Source organism: Aplidium turbinatum, chromosome 11 (genome assembly GCF_918807975.1).
Source record: "Aplidium turbinatum chromosome 11, kaAplTurb1.1, whole genome shotgun sequence".
NCBI classification, from domain to species: Eukaryota; Metazoa; Chordata; class Ascidiacea; order Aplousobranchia; family Polyclinidae; genus Aplidium; species Aplidium turbinatum.
In genome coordinates, this window is record NC_137482.1 from 22,769,018 (window position 1) to 22,792,039 (window position 23,022).

General features: G+C 38.5%; 2 protein-coding genes across 2 annotated transcripts in view; one reads left to right on the forward strand and one right to left on the reverse strand.

Moving 5' to 3' along the window:
• The window catches only part of LOC145779394 (uncharacterized), a 242,422-nt gene extending 238,769 nt beyond the window's left edge, over window positions 1-3,653 (forward strand). Inside the window, exons 3-5 of the mRNA XM_082590975.1 lie at window positions 1,209-1,289; window positions 1,839-1,946; window positions 3,311-3,653. Of these exons, the coding sequence (XP_082447101.1) occupies window positions 1,209-1,289; window positions 1,839-1,946; window positions 3,311-3,460 (339 nt within the window). The 3' untranslated portion in view covers window positions 3,461-3,653. The remainder of the gene's footprint in view (window positions 1-1,208; window positions 1,290-1,838; window positions 1,947-3,310) is intronic.
• Window positions 3,654-8,655: 5,002 nt separating this feature from the next.
• LOC145779603 (GDP-fucose transporter 1-like) lies at window positions 8,656-20,984 on the reverse strand. The gene is made up of 7 exons (XM_082591234.1): window positions 20,780-20,984; window positions 20,222-20,316; window positions 19,027-19,223; window positions 15,927-16,010; window positions 15,253-15,428; window positions 13,126-13,323; window positions 8,656-12,443 (listed from the first exon to the last, which is right to left on the reverse strand). Exons 1-7 carry the CDS (start codon window positions 20,945-20,947, stop codon window positions 12,273-12,275), a joined length of 1,089 nt encoding a protein of 362 aa, XP_082447360.1. The 5' UTR covers window positions 20,948-20,984; the 3' UTR covers window positions 8,656-12,272.
• Between the last annotated feature and the right edge of the window lie 2,038 nt (window positions 20,985-23,022).

The window sequence follows — 23,022 nt, forward strand, 5'->3', positions numbered from 1 at the left end:
AATAGCGACATTGATGAAATTAGGAGAACACCCCTTCGTATGAATCATCCTTGCCATAACCAAGCCGTGGAAAGGCATATTAAAGTTGTTACCGAAGCAAGTGCATCTGTTTGTGGTTTTGCTCGACGTGATGGAATGATTCGTCAAAAACTGAAATCAAGAAAACTAATGAAAAGATATGACACGAAACAACAATTTTGCTGTTGACGAAAGTAATGAATATTTTGAATTTGATTATGAATGATAATACAAACATGAACAACACGATTGATGTAAATTAAATAATTGATAGTAAATTGCTTTTTGTAACTTGGTAAGCTAATGTTAAGAATATTGCTATCACAGTAAATTAGTAAACTATATTGTGACAATATAAAATGTCATTGATTTAAATAATTTGAATTTGCCAAAATTTAAAACATCATTAATTGCCAATTGGGTTTATGATTAAATATAATGTGATACTGATTACAAAAAGAATGGTGAATTGAAAAAGTTGTAATTCATTATAACATATAAAATACTACATGTAAATTACTTTTCCTACACATACAACATTATTATATACAGTACCAGCATACCAGGGCCTTACACTACAGTACATAGTAAATTCCACTTATAAATGATCAGTCAAATTCAGTCAAAATCATTTTTTGCTAATAACTCAATTTACAAGTGTTTTAGAGAAAACATGTCTCTTAGAGTAGATATAAACATGTGTATTACGCATCTATAGACACCAAAACCAACCTTCTAGCATGTGTGTATCAAAAGTTATGGAGTATTTAAGAATTTTTGCTTACTCGTGGCCACCAGGTGGTGGTAGCACTGCCAATATTGACAGCTACCCCCAAAAAATGTTTTGAAAAGCCGTTTTGGGTCATTTGGCCTGTATACAGACCCCATGTTTTTTGATTTGGAAAAAAAAAATTTTTTCACTCCACCCTATTCCTCATATTGAGGGTTGGATTTAACTTTTGCTCATTAGATACCTACAATTAGACCCTTTGTAACAAAAATACTGAGTATAATACGGACCAAAACAATTTAATTTCAGTTTAAAATATTGATTAAATAGTTTATTCTAAATCGTTGATTTAAATCAAGCAAACTTGGACTCAGAGTTTAATGTCTTCGATCAGTTGACTTTTTTTTTATATTTATCCTGCTAATCACAGATCACCCAGCTCTAACTTTACACTTTTTAGGAGCCGATGGTTTATACGACCCTCGATGATGCATTTACTAATGTGATGAAATCTCTATCTGATTCTTCACGACAATGCTTAGTAAGTTTAGGTTTAATGAAAATCTTAACTGCAATGTATGGAAAGTGTTATACTCCAATGTGGAATAATTTATGTGTCATGCTGATAGCAAAAGTAATGCGTGTCAGACGTATTTCGTTTGATTGTTAGGATCACCTTTTTGTGATTGAAGTGTATGCTGGAACTGCAGATGTTTATAGACATAACTCTGTAGCATCTTCTTGTTGAAGACTGAAGAGTGATATAGTGTTTGATCAGATGGATGTTCTTAATCTTGTAACAGTTGATAAAATCTTTTATAAATCCATATAGCAAATCATCTTAAACATTGACAACAATTGCTGGGGAATCAATAACCTAATCATATTGTTCTTTGGCGCACGTATAAACTAGAACACCTGCACCTCAAACACCTATAAGCGAGAGGTGTTTGAAGCAAAAGTATACATACCTTTAAACTTGTTTAAAATTCCTTTCTCGTTAACTTTGGCATAGAAGCATTTTTCATAGAAGTTCTGTTACACGCTTCTTTGACCTTCGTTATGTGACGTTGATTTTTGTCTGTTTTAGCGCTACTACAGATCAACTCAGCCTTCAGATCGAGACACTCAAGACAAATTATTTTGTTCGAAATACCTCAAGTCGAAGTACTTTCAAGTTCAACCACGTATACCGGTGGTAAGATGGTGATATGTATGCAGCCATTTTGGGTGGTATAGGGGTGTTCAATTTCGATTATTTGAATATTCGAAATTCAATTTATTTTCGATTTCCGAATTTCGATTTCCAATATCACAACTATTTACCACACTGCAAAATGTGATTTTATTGAAAGAAACGCCATGAAAATTCGCTAGAAAACACGAAAAAATGCCATGAAAATTCGCTAGAAAACACGAAAAAATTCCATAAAAATTTGCGAAAAAAGAACACAAAATAACGTCTACAGCTCCAGGACCATGTTCGTGTTTAAGAACACAAGCTGATCGACATGGTAACCCGTCAGTCAGGATCTCAGCTTCGTGACGGTCAGGCCAGCTTTTGAAAACGATTGCTCCGCTGGAGCCGAGGCCGCTGGGATCACAAACACCTTCTCGGCTAGCTTTTTCAGCATCGGTAGATTGCCTTCGTTTGCTTTCCACCAGGAAAGTGGATCAGCTTGCCCAGAAGCAAGCTTCTGCTTCATAAAATAGGAAATCTCGTTTGAGATTGAGCTGATTTCATCATCATCACTGTTGTTGGAGTCTTGCGTCTGGACCCTGCCCATGGAGAAGAGTTCCGTCAGAGTGGTCTGGCGTTTTCGCTCATCGCCTGTGTTGGCTCAACGTCGGGGCTATCGGAATCGGAAGAACTGACACCTCCCGTTGGCTGCACGCGCGTGGAAGTCAACGACGTTGCGCACGACTTTCCTCAACGCACGTGTGCAGGACTGGCCGTTGGACCCGCGAGAGCGTGTGATAGTCACGTGATCGACGATTCGCATGCGTCGAAGTCTTTTTTCGCTTGCAAAATGCGACAAGACAGATTTCGCGTTACTTTCAACCGCGTTCAGCCGAAAGGGCGGCTATAATTTCGAATATGTCCGATACGAAAACGAATTTCGAATATCACCTTAATCGAATCGAAAATCGAAATTGAACACCCCTCTGGTACATTATAAACATGCTTCTCATATTGTGAGCTAAATTGTTTGAGCCTCAAGAAATAATGTGATGACAACCACTTGTCATCGATGCATAGGTTGAGCAGTTGTTGAATCATCACAATATGTGAATGAAATTAAGGCGAGTCTCTGGCAAGCTGCTTTGCAATCATATGTTGGTGTTGAACAGAAAAACAACTTTCTGATGCTTTAGTATCTTCAGCCGGTATTTTGTGAACCGCCGCGAGCTATCCGCGTCATCCGAAGCTGAGGCTGGTTACGACAATCGCGGATGGCGTTGTTGGTGCGACTGAAGCCTCACAAAGCTGTGTGTTTGTTTTGTTGAACAACTTTACCTTCGCAACAGCACAGAAAACTCAAAATAATCTTTTATTTTCAGGTTGAAGAGACGCAAACAGGTCTCAATGTTGTGGTGGCTCCAGGGACTTACACCATCACAGCTGGTTCTTCCGCGGATGGAGGTGCTCATCAGACCCACGTAGTTAGAATGGATCAGGGAGAAGTCGCTACGCTGGACTTTAATTTTTAACGTGTTGATGATTTTCTCACATCACTGTGAATTACTTCTTTGCTACTTTGACATTGAGCTAACCATCCTACATTCTTTATTCTAACTTAACTTTTATATCGCCCTTTCTAATGCAAGTGAAGTTTTACGTGCCTTGCCTGTAATGTAAACGTTCGTGTATTGTGAAATAATATTAAAGCTAATGACTACATGAGTCTAGTCTGCTCATCAAGATTAAGTTTTGCTGTTATTAGCCCACGACGTTCACTCGTTCAGTGCATTCCTGCTCCTATGAATCTTGCTAAGATTGATGATTTGCGTCGAGTTTGTGGACAAGAAAATAAGAGATCCAGGTTCAATCCTCAGCGAGGCACGAATGTGACAGTTCTCATTGAAAAGTGGTCCAACTGACAGGCATAACTTCCATTTGAGCTATCAAGGCTTGTACAGTACAATGAAGTACCGTAGCTATTTCCTGGTCCATTGAAGCAATAGCGACGATCAGGCATTTCTCGGTGCTTCGTGAGTTTAAAAATACGCAATCTCTGTCCTAAAACAGGTCAGGAGGGCATTTGGTCACGTGCTGAGAAAAAACATGCAAATCTCTGTTTTTGTGCAACATTTCGTTGCGCAATCGTTCGTTCCATTTCAATAACTGGCAGCAAAAAGTACGTACTTTCAGCAGTAAACATGAAAGCTTTTTTTCATCAGACTTCAAAAACTGAAAAAATAATCTTGTAAACTAAAAAACATGGTTTCAGATCACAATATTCCACTTCGTTAGTTATCTCAAATGTTTATGATAACATTTTAACTAATCTAGACAATAAAAATACAGCTTATTCTATATGTATATTTCTTGATTTAGCCTAAACCTTCGACACAGTCGATCACACGATTCTCATACAGAAACAGTAATAATGTGGCTTTCGAGGACCTCCATTTCAGTGGCTAAAAAGTTATAGCCTACTTATCAGTAATCGTCAACAGCACACGGTCGTTAATGGAATTTTTTTAAACTGCAGACAAGGTAGGCCTACGTTCGGGTGCCCCAAGGATCGACTTTAGGACCTCTTCTTTTGTAACTTTACATTAAGCCTCTGTTCGTTTTTTGGAGTTTTATGTTGACGTTATCTTTAACATGTTTTCTTTTTTTTCGTGTGTATTAAATGTGTGTTTTTCTTTTTTTATCACAACACGCGGAGGGACACTAGCGTACGCAGGGGGGGCATGGCCCCCTCCCCTTAAAAATGTTTTAGTAGTTAACGACGTAGATTAAGGCATTTAATATGTTTTGGATTGCACTGTCAAAGCAATTAACAAAGTTGTTTTATAGAATAAGCCAATACGAAATACATGGCCCAATCCACCTACCCCACCCCAGGTAGGCTATGCCAATGTAGCATAGTGTTCTGTAAGGCTATTATAGTGAGAAAGAAATGTATAAAGTCTACACTAAAACCATACTGGGATATCATGAAGACGTCTGGGATGTCAACGGCCAGGGGGGTGGAGGTTGCAACCCCCCCTTTGGCACGCGTGTGACGTCACGATATTGAGAATCATGCTTTCAGTCTCTTTATGCTTGGGAATGATGCTTTCAGTCAAAAAAAAAAACTTGCCTAATTTTAAACAAAACTCCATTAAAAGAGCGAGTTTTGCCAATACCAAACATCTCAGCCAAGAATTAGCAACAAGAAAACATAGAGACTTAGCTTTATTTCCGAAAAATGCCGAAGAAAACATGATCTTATCCTTCTGCTATGCCACCGGACAGCACCATTTTACAGGAATATTCATACCCACATTTTGTTGAAATGCTCTCAGAATGCACCAAATTCAAAGTAATTTTTCAAAATTTTCTGGGGGAGGCCCCCCAGACCCCCGCCGCTGGGTGTCGTCTTAGGCGAAAACGCCGTCCGGCCTCGCCGGCCAGTCGTCAAAACCCCTCCCCTTTCAAAATTCCCTGGCTACGCTACTGTCAATGCCCCCCCTTGAGAAAATCCTGCGTACGCCACTGTGGAGGGATACTGATTGGTACAAACTTTGTAGGCCTACATGTGCTTTTTTTATTTTCATGTTGCACAATGCACATGTCCTCTAGTTTCAAGATGTTCGCTTTGAAAAATAAAAAGTTGGTATAATGTGATTTTTTAGCAATTGTTCTGATAACTTTTTGTGATTTTATCAAAAGATCCACGACAATGTCACAGGCCTGCAAGTGTGAATAAATCAAAACATGATGAACAACTTTCAGAGTGACTGTGTCCACGTAATTTCTGAGTTTTAGTAACGCCCATGAACTTCTTTCAACTTTTCCGCATATTTTGTCTATATGGTGCGAAAAAGATCACAATGACTGCAGTCAGCTAGTTCATTGTTCTATCTGCGGCACCGTACCAGTTAAAACACCCCATCTGCTGCAGCGACTTACATATTACAAATACGCCCACCGAATGTGCCTCGTCAACTAAGTCGTCTGTTTTCGAAAAAAACACGCCGTCAATTAAAATCAATACACCTATAGCCTACATATCGATCGTTCAAAGTATATAAATAAAGCTGACATAGGCTACTATTGATAATTTTCCTAAGGGCATTCCTGTTCAACTGAGCACCAATCCGGAATGGCGTCATCCATTTTTGCAAATATGGAGCAGACCTCGTTTGATTGGTTTGTATATTTATCCTGGAATTGACTGACAAAGCCTAGTAGAGCTTGATCTTGGCAGTTTCGCTTACTTGTAGAAACTTTGAACCACTGCCGCAACCAGGGGCGTTGACAGGGCGGTCTAGGTGGTACTTTTGGACCCGAAATATTTAGGATTGCCATCAGAGGTTAAAACGGCCACTTCAGCCGTCAGATGGTAATGTAACGGGCCCCCTTCCGGGTAGGCTATAGTGATTTCCCTAACCACGATTTTTTTTTCAAAAACACAAAATATTTTTCATTCACCCACTCTTTAATTCTGAATATATATATATTTTTTTGGTGGTAATCACTTCTAGCTACTTGCGCTTACTTTACAAAGAATTAATTTCAGCCGAAAACTCCAACAACTTTAAACATAACGACAAAGATCGTGATTAAAGGCATACTAAATGAAATTTTCAAACGGGAATTAAGCATTAAAATGCGTAAACTGAACATTCAAGAATACATTTCAAAAAAACTTACCGAAAAAAAAATGTTTTCAATGGCGCTGGCAAGGCCCAAAGTCCAATGTTTCATTTATTTTCATTTTTTTTCAAAATGACCAAAAAGTGCAAACACAGCTCGAGAATACGTCACAAAACAGAAATAACAAAAGCCACGTTACAACATCTGATGTTTTAACATCAGATCTGAGGTTTTGAGCAAACTGTCTGATGTTTTGACGTTGAAATCTGATGTTTTGATGTACATACATACATAGCCTACAGTTAAATCGCCGGCAGTAACAATTGTTGCGTGATCAGCTGATTGCTCGTCTTTTGTTATGTAGACTGTACAGTCGCACGCTTCGCTGCTCAGGCCCATTCTGGTTTTGAAAGCTCTGAAAAAAGCACGCGCGCACTGGTGGTCAGACCGCAATGGGGCAAAATTTTATTGAAAATCGTTTTATGGTAGCAAGTTAAACACAAAGAACGTGGAAAATCGCCAAGTCAGGTTTTTCCTTTAGTATCCCGGTTTACTTTTCGCGGTTTACGGAGAAATCCCTAATGCGTAATCGCGCAGTTGGGGAAATTCGTGGATACAACAAATCGTGGAAAATATAATAATACCGTACATATATAAATGATATTCCTCTTAATTTTCTACTTTGAACGGCATGTGTCATCCTCATTTTAACAGCACATCAATAAAAGTTTGTACACAACCTTTATATTCATAACATTGTCGATGAAGGGGGCCCGAGAAATCCTGTCAACGGCCCTGGACGCAACACGGTTATCGAGATTGGCAGAGTGAAGTTTCTGATCGTTAAAGTGGTGTTGTCGGAGAATTATTCTATCCAGAACGTGCTGATGAATAGAGAGCAGCACTGGAAGAGTGTTGTTCAAGCTCACACTCCGCACATCACGAGCGGTGATGCCAGCCCCTATCTATCAAACGGAGCGGGCGCTATGCGTGGTTTAGGAGTTCAATCACGGATGAGTGAATGCTTTACAACAGCCTTTCAGTGTCGTCTAGAGCGGAGTTAGATCAATTACAATTAAATACACGTATTTATATGTAAATGTAATTATAATTGAGTTGTTGTGTAATTTCATTCAATCTTAGTCCAAATTGCAGTAATTTGCAGTAAATTTGGTAAATTGCACGCATAAAATATCAATTTATCTGACAAATGAAGTCATGGAGAGACTGCTGGGAAGCCATCTCACGACCCAACCAGTTCCAAGTCACACCAAAAGTACCACCTGGCTCAGACCTGCCAAGAGAAAAATGGTGACCTTGAATCGCCTCCGTAGTAGTGTTGGTCGCTTCAAACACAATATGTTTACCTGGGGATTGTTTGACTCACCAGTACATTGCCTAAAGCACTGTCCAGTGTTTCGACCTGCAGAGCATGTGGATCTCATAGACCCTGATATGAAGACATTACTCTGGTTACAACAATTGGGAGATGTTGCCTGAATTGCTGCCTCATAAGCAAGAAGAATTATATCTTACTTATGTTGAGCCGCTAGTTGGAGTTCAAAAGGAATTTCTTCATTAGTGCAATGCAGGTTGTCATAACAAAGTTTATTAAATTACTATATGTGCCAATTGTCATTTTACCATAAACAGAGATTATTTAAGATAAATAGAAGCCCTTCTATTGTCAGACGTAATAAAAGCCTTCGCATCCCCTTCTCTAGATATCCCTGATTGCAACCTAACCATTATCAAATGCAAAAATCAAAAGCTGTAAAAAATCAGCGATGAACATAAATGTTGAAACTTTAATTTCTGTAATTGAAACGTTAAATTAATTACGTTCGAAAGTAATATTGTAAATTTCAGAATAAAATTTTAATGGTGTAATTGAACCGAACACCATGTAAATGATCCAGTTCTGGTCTGGGGTGGTGAAAACTGAAAAGATACAACATCCGCCCAAATTGGAGACGCTACTTAGGCCTGCGTCACGAAATCGACGCATTGTTGCATCAGTCGTCTGCCACGTGGAATAAAATGACTTTTTTAACGTTGCCTGACATCGCATAAACGTAAACAAAGCAAGCAAACAGAAGATTTTAAAACTTTAATTTCAAAAGCAATCAACAAACACCCTTAGTACAAGGCACAAAATGGAGCATACGACGTAGTATGTTGCTAAATAAATAATAATTGATTCTATGAATACTGTGTTGTGTAACAAAGAGAAATTTAGTAAATTTTATTTTCTGTTTCACTGCAATGGCAAGCACTCAGAAAATGACTTGAATAACAAGCCCTACATACAGTGCATGGCATATGTGGAAACGTACGTTGAGTCAGGCGCGGATTTATGGGGGGGCCCAAGGGGTCCGGGCCCCCCCCGAAATTTTGTGAGAATTGTTGAATGGTTTGATATGCTTCTAAACAGCTGATATTAGTCCCACAGCTGACTTACAACCCCCCCTTTGGCACGCGTGTGAAGTCACGAGATTGAGAATGATGCTTTCAGTCTCCATGTCTCTAAAACAAAGTGTGCCTAATTTTAAGCGAAACTGCATTAAAAGAGCGAGTTTTGCCAATACCAAACATTCAAACATCTCAGCCAGGAATTAGCAACAAGAAAACATAGATGCTTAGCTTTATTACCGAAAAAATGCCGAAGAAAACATGATCTTATCCTTTTGCTATGCCACCGGACAGCACCATTTTAGAGGAATATTTATATCCATATTTTTGTTGAAAATGCTCTCAGAATGCACCAAATTCAAAGTAATTTTTCAAAATTTTCTGGGGGAGGTCCCCCAGACCCCCCGCCGCTGGGTGTCGCCTTTGGCGAACACGCCGTCGGGCTTCGCCCGCCGGCCGTCAAAACCCCCCAAATTCCTGGCTACGCCACTGATTGTTCATAGGCTATCTGTTTTATCTTTTTCTTACTTTTCAATTCATTTTCAAATTTTCTGGCCCATCCCAAAAAAAACTCCTAGATCCGCGCCTGCGTTGAGTAACTATGCCACTGATCATTTTTGCAGCGCGTGAACGGGTTTTAAAAACTCTAATTTCAAACAAAATATATATTTCTACACGTCAAAGACGTTATTCAGATCATGAATACACGCATAACTTTAGAAAAGGAGTACAGTAATCTATCGTCAGCATATAAATACATTATCATATCCATTTCGCAATGGTTTGACAAGCCTGAAAATTAAGGTTGTCGCTGTGGGACGCAATACGTTTGTTTGTCCACTTTTAAATGACAACCAACCGAGACAGCAAATCAACTGGTTTATGTACATTGATTCAACGTCTGGAGACAATGTAAGAAACGGTTAATTTGCTGTCTGGAAAGGATCCGGGTTTGCTTGTTATTTATTGTACCAAAGCAACAAAATCCATGTTTTGCATTGTTTCAACGTCTGCAGATGAATAAGAAAAGACGGTTCCGCTAGCTGCCCAGCCAACAATCAGTGTTTTTTACGTCTGCAGACTTTGAATCAACGTGAAGAACCGATTGGCTCGGGTGAGTGGTCGTGTAAAAACACTTTCAATCAAACTAGACCAGAGCAATGAAACCGTCACCTCAAACTACAGTAATATAAAATTAGTGTCCTTTGAAAATACTGCTGTGCAAGAAGAAACAAGACAAGCATCTGGACTGCAGTAAGGGATTATACTACCCTGGCAGCAAAATCCGTCATTTTTACATTGATTCAACGTCAATATGCCAAGTGTAAGCGCAATATTTTGTGAGCTGCATTGAACCTTGTTGTAGGTATCAACTTTGTCATCACGGTGTTGAAATTATTGTGGGAATAATTTGTTTTCATGGTGCTTTGTTTGGGCTTACTGCACAGAGAAACTCAGTTTCCGTTTCAATTCAAAGAAAGATATATTAACTAAAACAATCAATCTACTGGAAAGTTGACGCAAAAAATAAGATGCAACACAGAGAATTGAAGCAAATCTCTTCAAACGATGTAGAAGACTACCCAGGCAGCAAAGCAACAGTTTTTCACATTGATTCAACAACGTCTACAAACGTTGAATCAATGTGTAAAACGGTTGATTTGCTGTCCGGGTAAAGTAGAAATGCGAAGTTAAAACAACGTGTTTGTGTTTAACGGGCACAAGATACAGATTATTATGTATATTATACATTGTACAGTACTAGTGTCTACAGGGGAGGTTTCATTTGAACGAGGACCATACTTGTCTGTAGTTGACGATACTCATCATCAATACAACATGGGCTCTTCGGTGCACAAGGATGATAGACAACAGGAAAATTTGTCTAGTTTTAAATTTCAACAACAATCAGCACTCAAAAATAGTTTAAAATCGCATGGGGTACTTGCAATATCTAAAGCAAGATGTTATGGCAACTTACAATCCAAACTACCTTCATATACAGACCAATCGCACCTACCAAAGGAATGTTAGTTTGAATTGTGAGTATCCAACGAGGTGACTGCAGTCGTGGGAATAGAAAAACTAGGTGAGATTGAGTGATAAAAAATAAATAAAATCGAAACACTACCAAGAATCGCACCAAAAATAATATTTTGTGATGAGTTTGAAAGAAAATCAATGACGCCTACAAAAGTTGGTTCCGCATGACCAATTCTCTTCATGCTTCAATGCACTTGTCACTTTGACTGTACCAAAGTTGAACAAGTCTTCAACAGCAAATCAGTCAGTTTTTACATTGATTCAACGTCTGCAGACGTTGAAGTAATGTAACAAACAACTGATTTGCTGTCTGAGGAATCTAGAACAGCATCTAAAACACTTTCACTTTTACGTTAGTTTCTCGTAAAATAGATCATGTTTTATCATGCTGATGCGAATGCAATCAATAGAATAGTTATTTCAGTCGGCTAGGAGAACCAGGGTTATGTAGAATCCACCAATAAGCACCAACAACGATATGCACGCAACAAACTAAATAATAAAACACACATGACTACTCTTACACAAATCAACACCATACATCACCAAAGAGGAGGTTAGTATCTCACTATACCTAGAGATTTCTGCATGTCTACTTTACAGCGTACGTTCTGTATACACCACATTGAATAAGACATTAAAACCAACATATACAATTCAAACATGCCATGTATTAATCGTGCCAATGCAATACGAAGCATAAATAATGCTTTAGTCTAAAGTAATATGGGTTTGGATTGTAATAGCAACAGATAACATCTAATTCAAAACGGAAATGCACAGCAAGGGAATTGTTAAGAACAATACGAAGCCAACAGGAAAACAAGCAATGAATGCCCTAATGCAGTGTTGCTTCTTGTTAATTGTCTTAGATGTACAACTGAAGGATATGCCGAGGGACCACATCATGGAACGGCAATTTTCACAATTACAAGACTTTAACGATACAAGCCAATCCGAGCTGCGTAGTTGCGAGTTAACTGTGTTTGATTGTCCAAAAGGCAAGCGCTACTGCACTTATTCGTTCTCAAATAATCAACTTGCAACCAATATTACATTAAAACAATTAACTAAGACATACGAGTTTCAAAACCGGCTTTAAAAATTGACTAAGGTCTAACTCTAAAACATCTGCGCCGCTACCAGATATTGTAACATATTGGTGTTAAATAGTAAGTATAAGTAGATATTGGTTTTCGAAGCAGCGCAGGAACCTGCAAATGTATTAGACGTTACGAATGATCCGCAATTCATGCGTCAAGCCGTCATAGGCTTTTTCTCGTCAGAAGAAGCTCCTGCTGAGTTGTCAGGGCCGAACTTTTTCTCTTGCTCATGACTCGCTTTCATATCCAAACTTTTAACAATCGAGTAGGAGCCGGTACCCCCGAGGACAAGAAGGTTGGAAAACCACCAGAGACTGGTTTTAATCTGGAAAATTAAAAAAGTTACATCAATTAAACAGAAACATGACATCAGATTCTTCTTTTTTGTGATGTCCAGGGCCCAGGGGTATGTCTGGAGCGTTGAAAAATTAAACAAAGTGGACAAGAAGGCAAAAAAGCCAATTATCACATCCATCTTCAAGCATGTCAGTAATCTTCTTGTTGAGTACGTACTTCCGGGTAGTCGACAGGATATACTGAGGTCTCATGGCTGTAACAACCTTATGATGTCAATACGTCTCTGAGCTACGCAGCCAGTATTGGCACATGCGTAGTATTGCTAACGAAAGTATTCGTACTACACTAGCACCTTTGTAAAACCATAAAACTTTAGATTACACAAGATTCTTAAAGTATGCACAAAAGCACACGGACGTTTGGGTTACGTACATATTTTGTTTATTGATGGTGATGGCAAGCCTTGATGTAAATGGAGGTGGCAGGAATTACACTTTGCCTGGCAAGCTTGGCCATTTTGGTATCGAACCAGTATAATGTAAGTTACGTTTATTTTGGTTCAATAAATCCAAATAAATACAGTTTATTCTCACTTAGAAACATCCCAGCCACGCAAAAGTTGCCGTTTTTACATCTTTTAAACGTTTCGCGACGTTAAAACGATATGAAAATGGCAACTTTTTCTGGCTGGGTCGCAGCAAACCGCTCACCTCTCTGTCGTAGAGGACAGCAAGGACAGTTTGAAAGCAAGCCTTGGCGACACCACTGACCGTGTGAGTGACAGGTGTGGTTACCTTGACTTGAAGGCCAACCACATAGCCCATTATGAAGCCAAAAAAGCCTGCTATGGACATATACATCCAAAAGGTTGCTTCAAAGAGATGTTCAAACTCAAATATTTCTCCAAGCTGCAACATGAAGAGGTATGATTAAATAGTGACTACAAAACAATGAACTAATAACGTTAGCCAGTCTTGATCCGCCACGCAAGCAAATTTGATTTTAATCAAAAGAGCCATTATAGTCAACCATGTTTAGCAGGTTGTGTATAGTTAAAAAACGAATTGCAAGGACTGCTCTTCATTCAGCTGCACCTAGTGGATGGAAGCTGGTTTGCAGGCGAATAACCACATTTTAACAAACGAATAACGACCAATGGTTCATCATGTCAGTGGTTCAAACTGCCAGGATTAAGCATCAGGAAAATTTATTTTTGGGCTAAGGAAAACTATTCGCTGGCCTTAACTAACCATGTATTGCGGCTAGGGATGGGCAAAATAGAAGAATAAGCTATTCTAGAATAATTTTTCGAATTTAGAATTTCGAATTCTTATTCTAGAATATTTTTTTTAATGTCAGAAAATGTCAAAAAGCTTTGTTTTTATTCTGGTTTTATTGAAGACACGTAATGGAAAAGTGGCAACGACACGAAAAACAACAGTAACTGCCCAGGAGAGCAAGTCTTTGTGGCAGTGAAGAATGTTTAAAGCTTCTAAATGCTTTCCAGTGAGCCGCAATTGCAGTTTTGATGCTGTTAATCTAGCACCTGAGAAGGATCTTTCTGAGGATGCAGAAGTGGCAAAATACTTCCTCGCAAGATCAAACAACAGCGGAAACTTTTTTTGATTTTTGTTCCACCATTCAATTGCATCGCTGTATGACACTTTTGCCTTAAGGTAGGAAGGTTTTCTTCGGCAACTCAAAGCTGTTCGTTGTCATGGTTACTTGATGATGAAGTATTTGTCCCTTCAACACCGGAGCTCAATAGATCATCCATTTCATGGGATTGCTGCATTGTTGCGGAACTTATGACACTAGGTGTAGTGGTAGTCTCACCCAGAGTTGAATTGTGTTCCATGTTTCGGACGATGAAAATCCACAGCACAACGGTCGGTCTTCCGACGTCTACAAACCACACTGGTAATTGGTAAAGGGAGTTGGCTAGCCGTTTTCGCTAGAGCGACTAGCTATCGCTGAGCCGAATGTAATTGATCGGCAAAATATCAATAAAAAATTTTGGTAATCTGAAAAGTGGATATTTTCATTCGGTTCGGAAAATCCGATTCGAAATGTCATTTCAATTCGAATCATTAAATATTCGGATTGCAACTATTCGAAATTCTATATTGCCCATCTCTAATTGCGGCACAGGAACAAAACCGACATTGGTTGGGCCGACAACAAAATGGTAAAATTTGATGCAATCAATCAATCAATATGTTGATTAGTCTTTACAGTTATCTATAAACAGTTAAACACGCTGTGTTATGTTGGAGTTGATAGTGTTCTGAGGGTTCGTCTTGGGAACCGTTACAAGCTGCAGTCTAGATGCTTTATTATACAGTCTGGTAAAAAGCTGTAACAAAAAGCTACCGTTAAATTTTATTCACACCACCCACGCCTACGACGTTTGTTTACAGCAAACTAACGTCTAATAACTGAAAACAATGTAAAAACATAAATTGCATATCCTGGGGTATGTGGCGGTTATTGAGTTGGTTGCCTTCTTTGTTGGCTGTGAAAGTGTGTAATTGCACTAGCCTGTTGAACACAGGCACAGACGGGAAACCTGCTACAAAATCCGACCAACGATACAAAAGAAAACCTTTCTGAAAGAAATCACAGATTCGTCATAACAAGAGCGAAGTTTTGCCCGGCATCACTTGCCTGTACAAAACTATGAAGCTGACAAAAAGGTAACAAAGAAGCAAATCTTCGATACAGCTCCAGAACATTTCACGTTTACAATATCATCCTAGAAAAAATGAAGAGAAAAACACCTTAATTTAGTAAAGCATTTATCACAAGTGGTTTTGGTAAGAATAATGCATACGAACCTCGCTTATTATTATCAAAGGCAAAAACATAGCACAAGCATTGATGTTGTTGTAGTAAGTCAACTTCCATATGTTGTTGTCCATCCCAGGTAGTGACTTCTTTATATAGATTGCATTGAGGGCTACACAAGCGCTGGCAGAAACGCCATAAATAACACCCAGCGCTGATACTCCAGCTGAAGTAACAAGATCGTGTATAATATGTGTTTTACGCAAGATACAAGAAATGTGGTCACAATCACTGATACACTAATTAGCAAAGAGAACTAAAATCCACGTATTTCAAGCAAGATATGAATACAAACACAAGTTTAACATGACCAAGTTAAAATCACGCCCTGTTGCCTGAAAATTTTCTTAACTAAAAATAATAATTGCAATGGTTCATAAAAAGGCATAAATAAATACATGATCATTTAGACTTCACGAAGAGTATACAATCATCATGGTAATAAACAATAAAACCTCACACAGACATCCAATAATTATACTAGCCTAGTCAGTTATACGTCTATGCTGTATCAAATTGTTCCTCAAAATAAGAGAATTTATTAATTTTTTTACTCATTTGCAAGCATGAAGGTCTTCATTGCAATGCAAGTTAGCCTACCTCACCAAAAGCCCACTTAATGCACATCATTCTCAACCAAACAAAAAGTATAAACAATACATACTTATTGCCTCTTGATTTACACCAAGCACGAAGCCACCAAGTATAACACCACAACAAGCCAGGGAACGGCAGGTAGTCTTCTTACCTGGCACATAACAATAATAATTCACAGTTTAAATAAACTTGATCTTGCTTTCGAAATCTGTGAGTTTGGGTTATTGCGACCAAGAAGAAACTTCAACAACTTGGCATCTGGAGCACTTTGCTTATTGTCAAACATACATGCAGAACAAAGAGTCTAAGGCTAGACTGGTATATTACAGCTTGCATATTGAAAACTTTATGTCATTAGAATGGCTATCGCTAACTTTGTCAATAAATGTTACAAACCATTTCTGAATTACAAAAACATTTTGCGTAATAAATGTGTTGCAAAATAACATCCATGTTTTCACACTATCTTTTTGTCTGATGGCAGTTTTGGGTCTGCTACTATTCGGCGAGTCCGATTCGGCGAGTCCGATTCGGCTAATCCGATTCGGCGAGTTCCCTATTCGGCGAGAGCCTTTTTCGGCGAGTTTTTGAAATTTTATTTTTGAAAGGGAATTATCGGGTACCGTAGCCTAATTATAATTGCCGTTTTTACATCGTTAAACGTTAAAATCGTGCAGAAAGGAATAAAATGTTTAAACTATTAAATTAAAATTCGTTATGTCAGTTCAGTTGAGTTGTTTTTATTTCTGACCATCATATGAAAAACAATACACGTCAACATAGCAAAGGTAGAAGCGACAAAACGCGAACGTTAAAACGTGCTTGAATTCGTCATGTCAGTTCAGTTGTTTTTATTTTTGATCATGATATCAAAAACAATTCACGTCAACATAGCAAAGGTATAGAAAAAGGTAGAAGCGACAAAACGCGAACGTTAAAACGTGCTTGTGACCGAAGTAAGTTATTAAGTTGAAAGAAATTTGGCACGGTCGCAACACCTTCAGAAAAATTTAAAAAATGAAGGAAATATAAAAAAAAGAAAATAATACAAAAAAAATCATACTTAATGTCTATAAGTTAGTACTTTTGAATAGTTAAAATGATTAGTTTGGATCAACAAATGTGTGGCCTACAGCTTGGATTGAAAGGAAATTATCGGGTACCGTAGCCTAGTTATCCCGACCAGTAGAAATTGCCGTTTTTACATCGTTTTAACGCCGCTAAACGTTGAAATCGAGTAGAAAAGAGAACTTTGCTGACTAGGATACGTTGAAACTGGGAAACATTCACAGAAGCCCTTCGATTTATTCCAAGAACCCATTTAGCCTAACAGTTCATTTGTACATTGATTCAACGTCTGAATACATCATCTTAAAAATGCATAATCTTAAAAATGTAACGTATCGAAGGGCTTCTGTGAATGTTTCTCAGTTTCAACGCAGGCCTTAAAACTCGTGTTTTTTTCCGGCAGCCATCGTGGCCTACCGAGAGCTCCTTCTCGGCGGCCAAATCTGCGTGCTTGGAGGCCAAAATACAATAACGATAGCACAAGTAAATAGCATTAAACTTGCAACAATGTTAAAGTGATCACTCAGCGTTGTTGAAGTCTGGGCGACGTCCTGCAATAGCATCGTTGTACCACGCATTAAATGCTTTATCGGTATTGTAATCCGGTATTGCGGGACCACCTAACGACCCTAAATTGTTTTAACTGCTCGCAGCTCAGTAAATTGTTTCAACTGCATACCGCCTTTCATAAAACCTGACATTTATTCCGTTATGATGTCACCATTGAGGGTGTGAAGTCACTAACCCACAGCGTTCTCAACTATGAAGACACGTGTTTTACCCACGGATGTCAAGTAACCTAGTTCTCCTTTTTAACAACGATTCAATGTCCGACAACATTGAATCGATATAAAAACAACAATATTGCCAGCCGATGTAAATTAGCACTTCGGATTAACACTTCGTTAAAATAAACATCGGGAATTGCAAACAAGACTTACAGCGCTGGTGATCGCAGCTGGATATATTTAATACAACAGTAGTGACTATGATGCGCTGACCTAATTCTGCGTCACTCTTTGATACTACATATTTTCGACATTTAATCCACAATCATTCTATTGCGAAATTAAATAATTGGCTAGAAGAAACCGGCGGCCAAACTTGGCCGACGGAGGAGGTAGCACAGGCGGTCATTCAAGCACTACTACTTAGCGGCCATGGCCGCCGGCTGCTTTAAGGCTTGCAACGTATCCTAGTCATCAAAGTTCTTTTTTCTACACGATTTTAACGTTTAGCGACGTTAAAACGATAGGCCACACATTTGGTTAGCCTTCTCATTCTGTTACTACAATGTAAAAATGAACTGTTAGGCTAACTGGGTTCTTGGAACAAAATTTTGCTGGTAGGGATAACTAGGCTACGGTACCCGATAATTTCCTTTTAATCCAAGCTGTAGGCCACACATTTGTTGATCCAAACTAATCATTTTAACTATTCAAAAGTACTAACTTATAGATATAAACATGATTTTTTTTTGTAACATTTTCTTTTTTTTATTTTCCCTTCACATCTTAAATTTTTCTGAAGGTGTTGCGACCGTGCCAAATTTCTTTCAACTCAATAACTTACTTCGGTCACAAGCACGTTTTAACGTTCGCGTTTTGCGCTTCTACCTTAAAAACAACTGAACGGACATGACGAATTCAAGCACGTTTTAGCGTTCGCGTTTTGTCGCTTCTATCTTTGCTATGTTGACGTATATTGTTTTTGATATGATGGTCAGAAATAAAAACAACTGAACTGACATGACGAATTTTAATTTAATAGTTCAAACATTTTATTCCTTTCTGCACGTTCAGCGACGTTAAAACGATGTGAAAACAGTTAGGCTACGGTACCCGATAATTCCCTTTCAAAAATAAAATTTCAAAAACTCGCCGAATAGGGCACTCGCCGAAAAAGGCTCTCGCCGAATAGGGAACTCGCTGAATCGGATTAGCCGAATCGGATTAGCCGAATCGGACTCGCCGAAACGGGCCATTCCGGGCAGTTTTCCATATTGGCACGAGAGTTGGCTGTTTTGTTGGAAATCATTTCCCTTCAATGATCACAACTTCCACATACAAAAAGTAAGAACAATCTACCACAGAACAAACCTAGAATCAAGTACGTGAAAATGAGACTGAACAGAGTAACCAGGGAACGAGCAATTGTGTAGAAAGCCACTCCAACTTCTCGCAAGCATAAATTGTTGAGCATTATCATGCTGACAAACACAAGACTGAGTGGCAAGACTTCCCGTGATAGCTTGTAGTCCAGCTTTGTTGATGGAAACGACATTTTGTTTGGAAACCTGTGATAAAGAAGCGTCAACGATATGGTACATGATGACTGACATGATATGCTAGTAGTTGACTTTTGAAATGATATGCTGTAGTTGACTTTTGAAATACAGTAAACTGCATTGTTTTGACAATATCAAGCAAGTTACAGGAGTGAAAAACATGCTGGAAGGAACTATTATTAAAACCAAAAAATAAAACAAAATGGAGGGAGTTTACAGCTGATCAATCTGTTGAAGAAAAAATATGACTTTAGTTTTAGACTGTTACTCATCGTTTCTCTGGATGAGGTTTGACTTTGACACATGTAACTCTACCATTAATTCGTGCACAACTGCACATCCAAATGCCTTAAGTGGTTCTACATTTTTTTCCAATGTATCTATTATTATTTTTTGCAAAGGAGCATTACCTTTTGTATTCTAAAAAGTAGTTATGAGAAAGTCCCTTAAAGTAATTAATGAAAAAAATCTATAGCAGTCTTGGTAACTTATTACAGAACTTGGAGTAATGGAGTAGGAAGTGTAGATACCTAAGTTGTGAACTACGCATAATTGAAACCAAATGTTGTAGAAAGTTAAACAATTTAAAGTATATACATTATAATTAAAATATACCGGCACTAATGTGATCTTTTTTAAGTAAACTGAAACCAGCAATTTTGGTAGTAACACCCAAATGTTCAGTGACTGAAGATTCTACGATCATACCAAGACACAAAACTACTTTAATACTTCTTACAAGCTATTCAGCCAAATTTTAATGTGAAAACTCTCATACTGTCAAATCATTTTACAAAAAATTATGAATTTGTACAGCAAAGCCATCCCACTAAGCTATTCATTGATTAAAACTCTCTTTCAAGATGCAATCCATGTTGCTTCAACAGGATATCCAATAATCCATACAAAAACATTCCAAAATTGTTGAAAAACAGTCATACAAAGACCGTGACCACATGTTAAGTAGTTTCAACTGTACGGTATGATTATACCAAAGAAACACTTACGCTTGTGCAAACTTTGAGCATATGCAGCAAAGTACAACAGTTATAATGCATTGATACCATGTCACAAAGATGGGGGCGTTTAAGTCCAATTCACTCTGAAACAAAAAGCATGAGTTACATCAGTTCTCTGCGCTCTGTCTGCACCAGAGTTGGATTACAATTACATTTCAGTGTAATTGTTTACACTTTTTTATGTAACTGAGACTTTTGTTGTTGTGTAGCCTAATAGTGATTTTTAAAAAAAGTGGTCCAAATTATGTTTGGCAAGTTGCATGCATGGTATCAGTAGCCTACTTTTGTATAGCTGCTAGTTCGAGTTCAAAAGGGACTTTTACATTGCAGCTTAATGTTTATCAAATGCAATTCTACTTGTCTTTGATAATAATTACAAACATATCGTACCGGTAACTATTAACCAAATTAAAAATGATTTACTGTATATTTTTAGATAGCAAATTATGTAGCTAAAAACTTGAACTTAAAACTAATAAAAAGACAGTGCTAAGCTAGTTATGTTTGAAATTTTTAAATTGAATTTTACAATTTGAAAAATAATACCTTCAGCAGATACTTGTTGAGAAAAACCATGCAAATACTGACAAACCAATACAGGGCGACTGCCCCAACAACTTTTAGATATTTTCTAGGCAAAGACTCCTGCCTGTCTTGCTGACCCAGCATTTTGTCGTCTGCTTCGTTTTCTTTTTCCACTTCAACTTTCAACATAACTTAATCAAGTAACATCAGATAATATAAAACCAGATTTCCTAATTTCAGAAACATGAAATGTTTATATAAAAATTGGGTCAAAGTAGGCTAATCAATAACTGTACTCCAGATAGGCAGAAAACTAGAACGACACAAAATTGAAGATGGTGACATGATACTTAAGAGATTGATGTGGAAAAATCTGTAGTGACTGTCTGCCAGCAGCAATGTGACCTGACCATTCATTGGTAATGATAAAATTGGGAGCTTGTGTACAAATCTCCACCCTGGTCATAAATGATACATGTTAAATATAGGAATCGGCCAATACATGTAGGATGAAGTGTATGAACAGCATTTAACCAAGCAAAAGCTGTTTATGCCTTTACTAGTTTCCTTTACTTCACCATTTTTAAACCCTAACCTTTAAGGTTAAGAGAGACGTTCGATTGGGATTATAAAATAGTCAAGCATAGGTAAAGTAGACAAGACACAAACACTTGTCTCAATCCCCCAGCTAAGGATGGGCAAAATAGAATAATTAGCTATTCTAGAATTATTCTAGAATAATTTTTCTAATTTAGAATTTCGAATACCTATTCTAGAATAAGTTTGTTTAATTTCAGAAAATGTCAAAAAGCTTTGTTTTTATTCTGGTTTTATTGAGAACACAAAATGGAAAAGCAGCAACGAAACGAAAAACAACAGTAACTGCCAGTGGCGCGGGAACTATTTTTCTCTAGGGGGGGCCGAAGCTTCCGTAGTGTTGTCATTTTCTGGGGGGCTTCGCCCCCCAGACCCCCCTTATGCAGGTGAACTTTAAAAGCGGGTTGTAAGAATTCGGTCCCTTCCTGTGCAAAAAAACGACGCCAAAACACACACTTTGTTATTGTAACAAATGAAGAACGGTAACAACAAAGCAGCTGTTCAGGAAATCAATATGAAATACGCTTCCGAAGAGTGGTTTTCGCTCAAGTGTTTTTTCTATAAACTGTGTCATGAGTTCTTTGACATCGACAGTGTTTTAGTGGACATAATCATGTTTTTATTTGCGCCCATTGCGATAACATACAGTACACAGCGATCACAGATGCGATACGACAGGAAGCAGCGAAGTGACATATAGTTTTCGAGTCAGCTGCTCCCCTTAGTTTGGCTTGCCTTTAAGTGTCTTTCGCCGAGACACAGCCGCGTGCTCTGGAGCGGTGTCGAACCCACTTCCTTTCGAGCGTCGCGCAGACGTTCTCACCACTCGGCTACGCAGCCGACGAATACGCAGCCGGACATGCATCAACGCAAGATGAGTAAGCCTTTTTTGTGTCATTGAGCTTTTCAAGCATGTTTTCAGGCGATGTTAGACCAGAAAAAGAACGTTCTGATGATGCAGCTGAAATCGGGAGGCAAAGACAGAGCTCCACGAATTTCCGCGTTTCTTTGAAAAGATCTAGTGCCTGGAGGTTTAGTTGCGATAGTATCTCAGCAACCTTTTTAACGGAGTTTGCGATTTTTCCACTTACAACATCGCTGAGCAAGGTAAGTTGCGTTTTTAGGAGATTATTCTGATGGCATCGGGTAAGCTGATCTCAGTATCAGACCTTTCGTCACCGTTTGCACAGCTCAGAAGGGCCTTCTCTCTGTTGGCTGCTGTAAGCAGATCCGCCTGGTTGAATCTTTGATCAAGCTCAGCTTGAACCAAATTAAGGGCTTTAGTGTATTGCCGTTTCTACGCTCCTTCTCCCGCAGACGACAAAGCATCCGATTCCTCTGTATTTCGAAATCTTACTGGAGTTTTACTCACTCTGGGATCTTTTGGCGTCTTTAGGTTATTAGCAGACGTAAAGACGTTCGCTGCTTCCATAGGCTTGTAAATGGATTCATATTTTCTGAGATTTTTGATCCGTTTGTGGAGAATGGTGATGGATTCTAAAGCTGTAGAAGCAGAGATCTTCTTGTTTTGGAGCTACCTTGCGACGGCTTCTGCAGGCTGAAAAACTTTATCGCTGCAGGTAATCGCAAAATAAGGTCGCATCGTGCGTGCTTGTTTTACCAAGCCGAATATCTTTGTACGTGCGTCTCCTCTCATTGCACTATCT

Coding starts and splice junctions, on each gene's coding strand:
- LOC145779603 (XM_082591234.1), bottom strand. CDS start 20,947: ATGTTGAAAGTTGAAGTGGAAAAAGAAAACGAAGCAGACGACAAAATG. Junction 20,317..20,779: donor TCAACAAGTATCTGCTGAAG/GTATTATTTTTC, acceptor TTTTTGTTTCAG/AGTGAATTGGACTTAAACGC. Junction 12,444..13,125: donor CTGTCCTCTACGACAGAGAG/GTGAGCGGTTTG, acceptor TTAATTTTCCAG/ATTAAAACCAGTCTCTGGTG.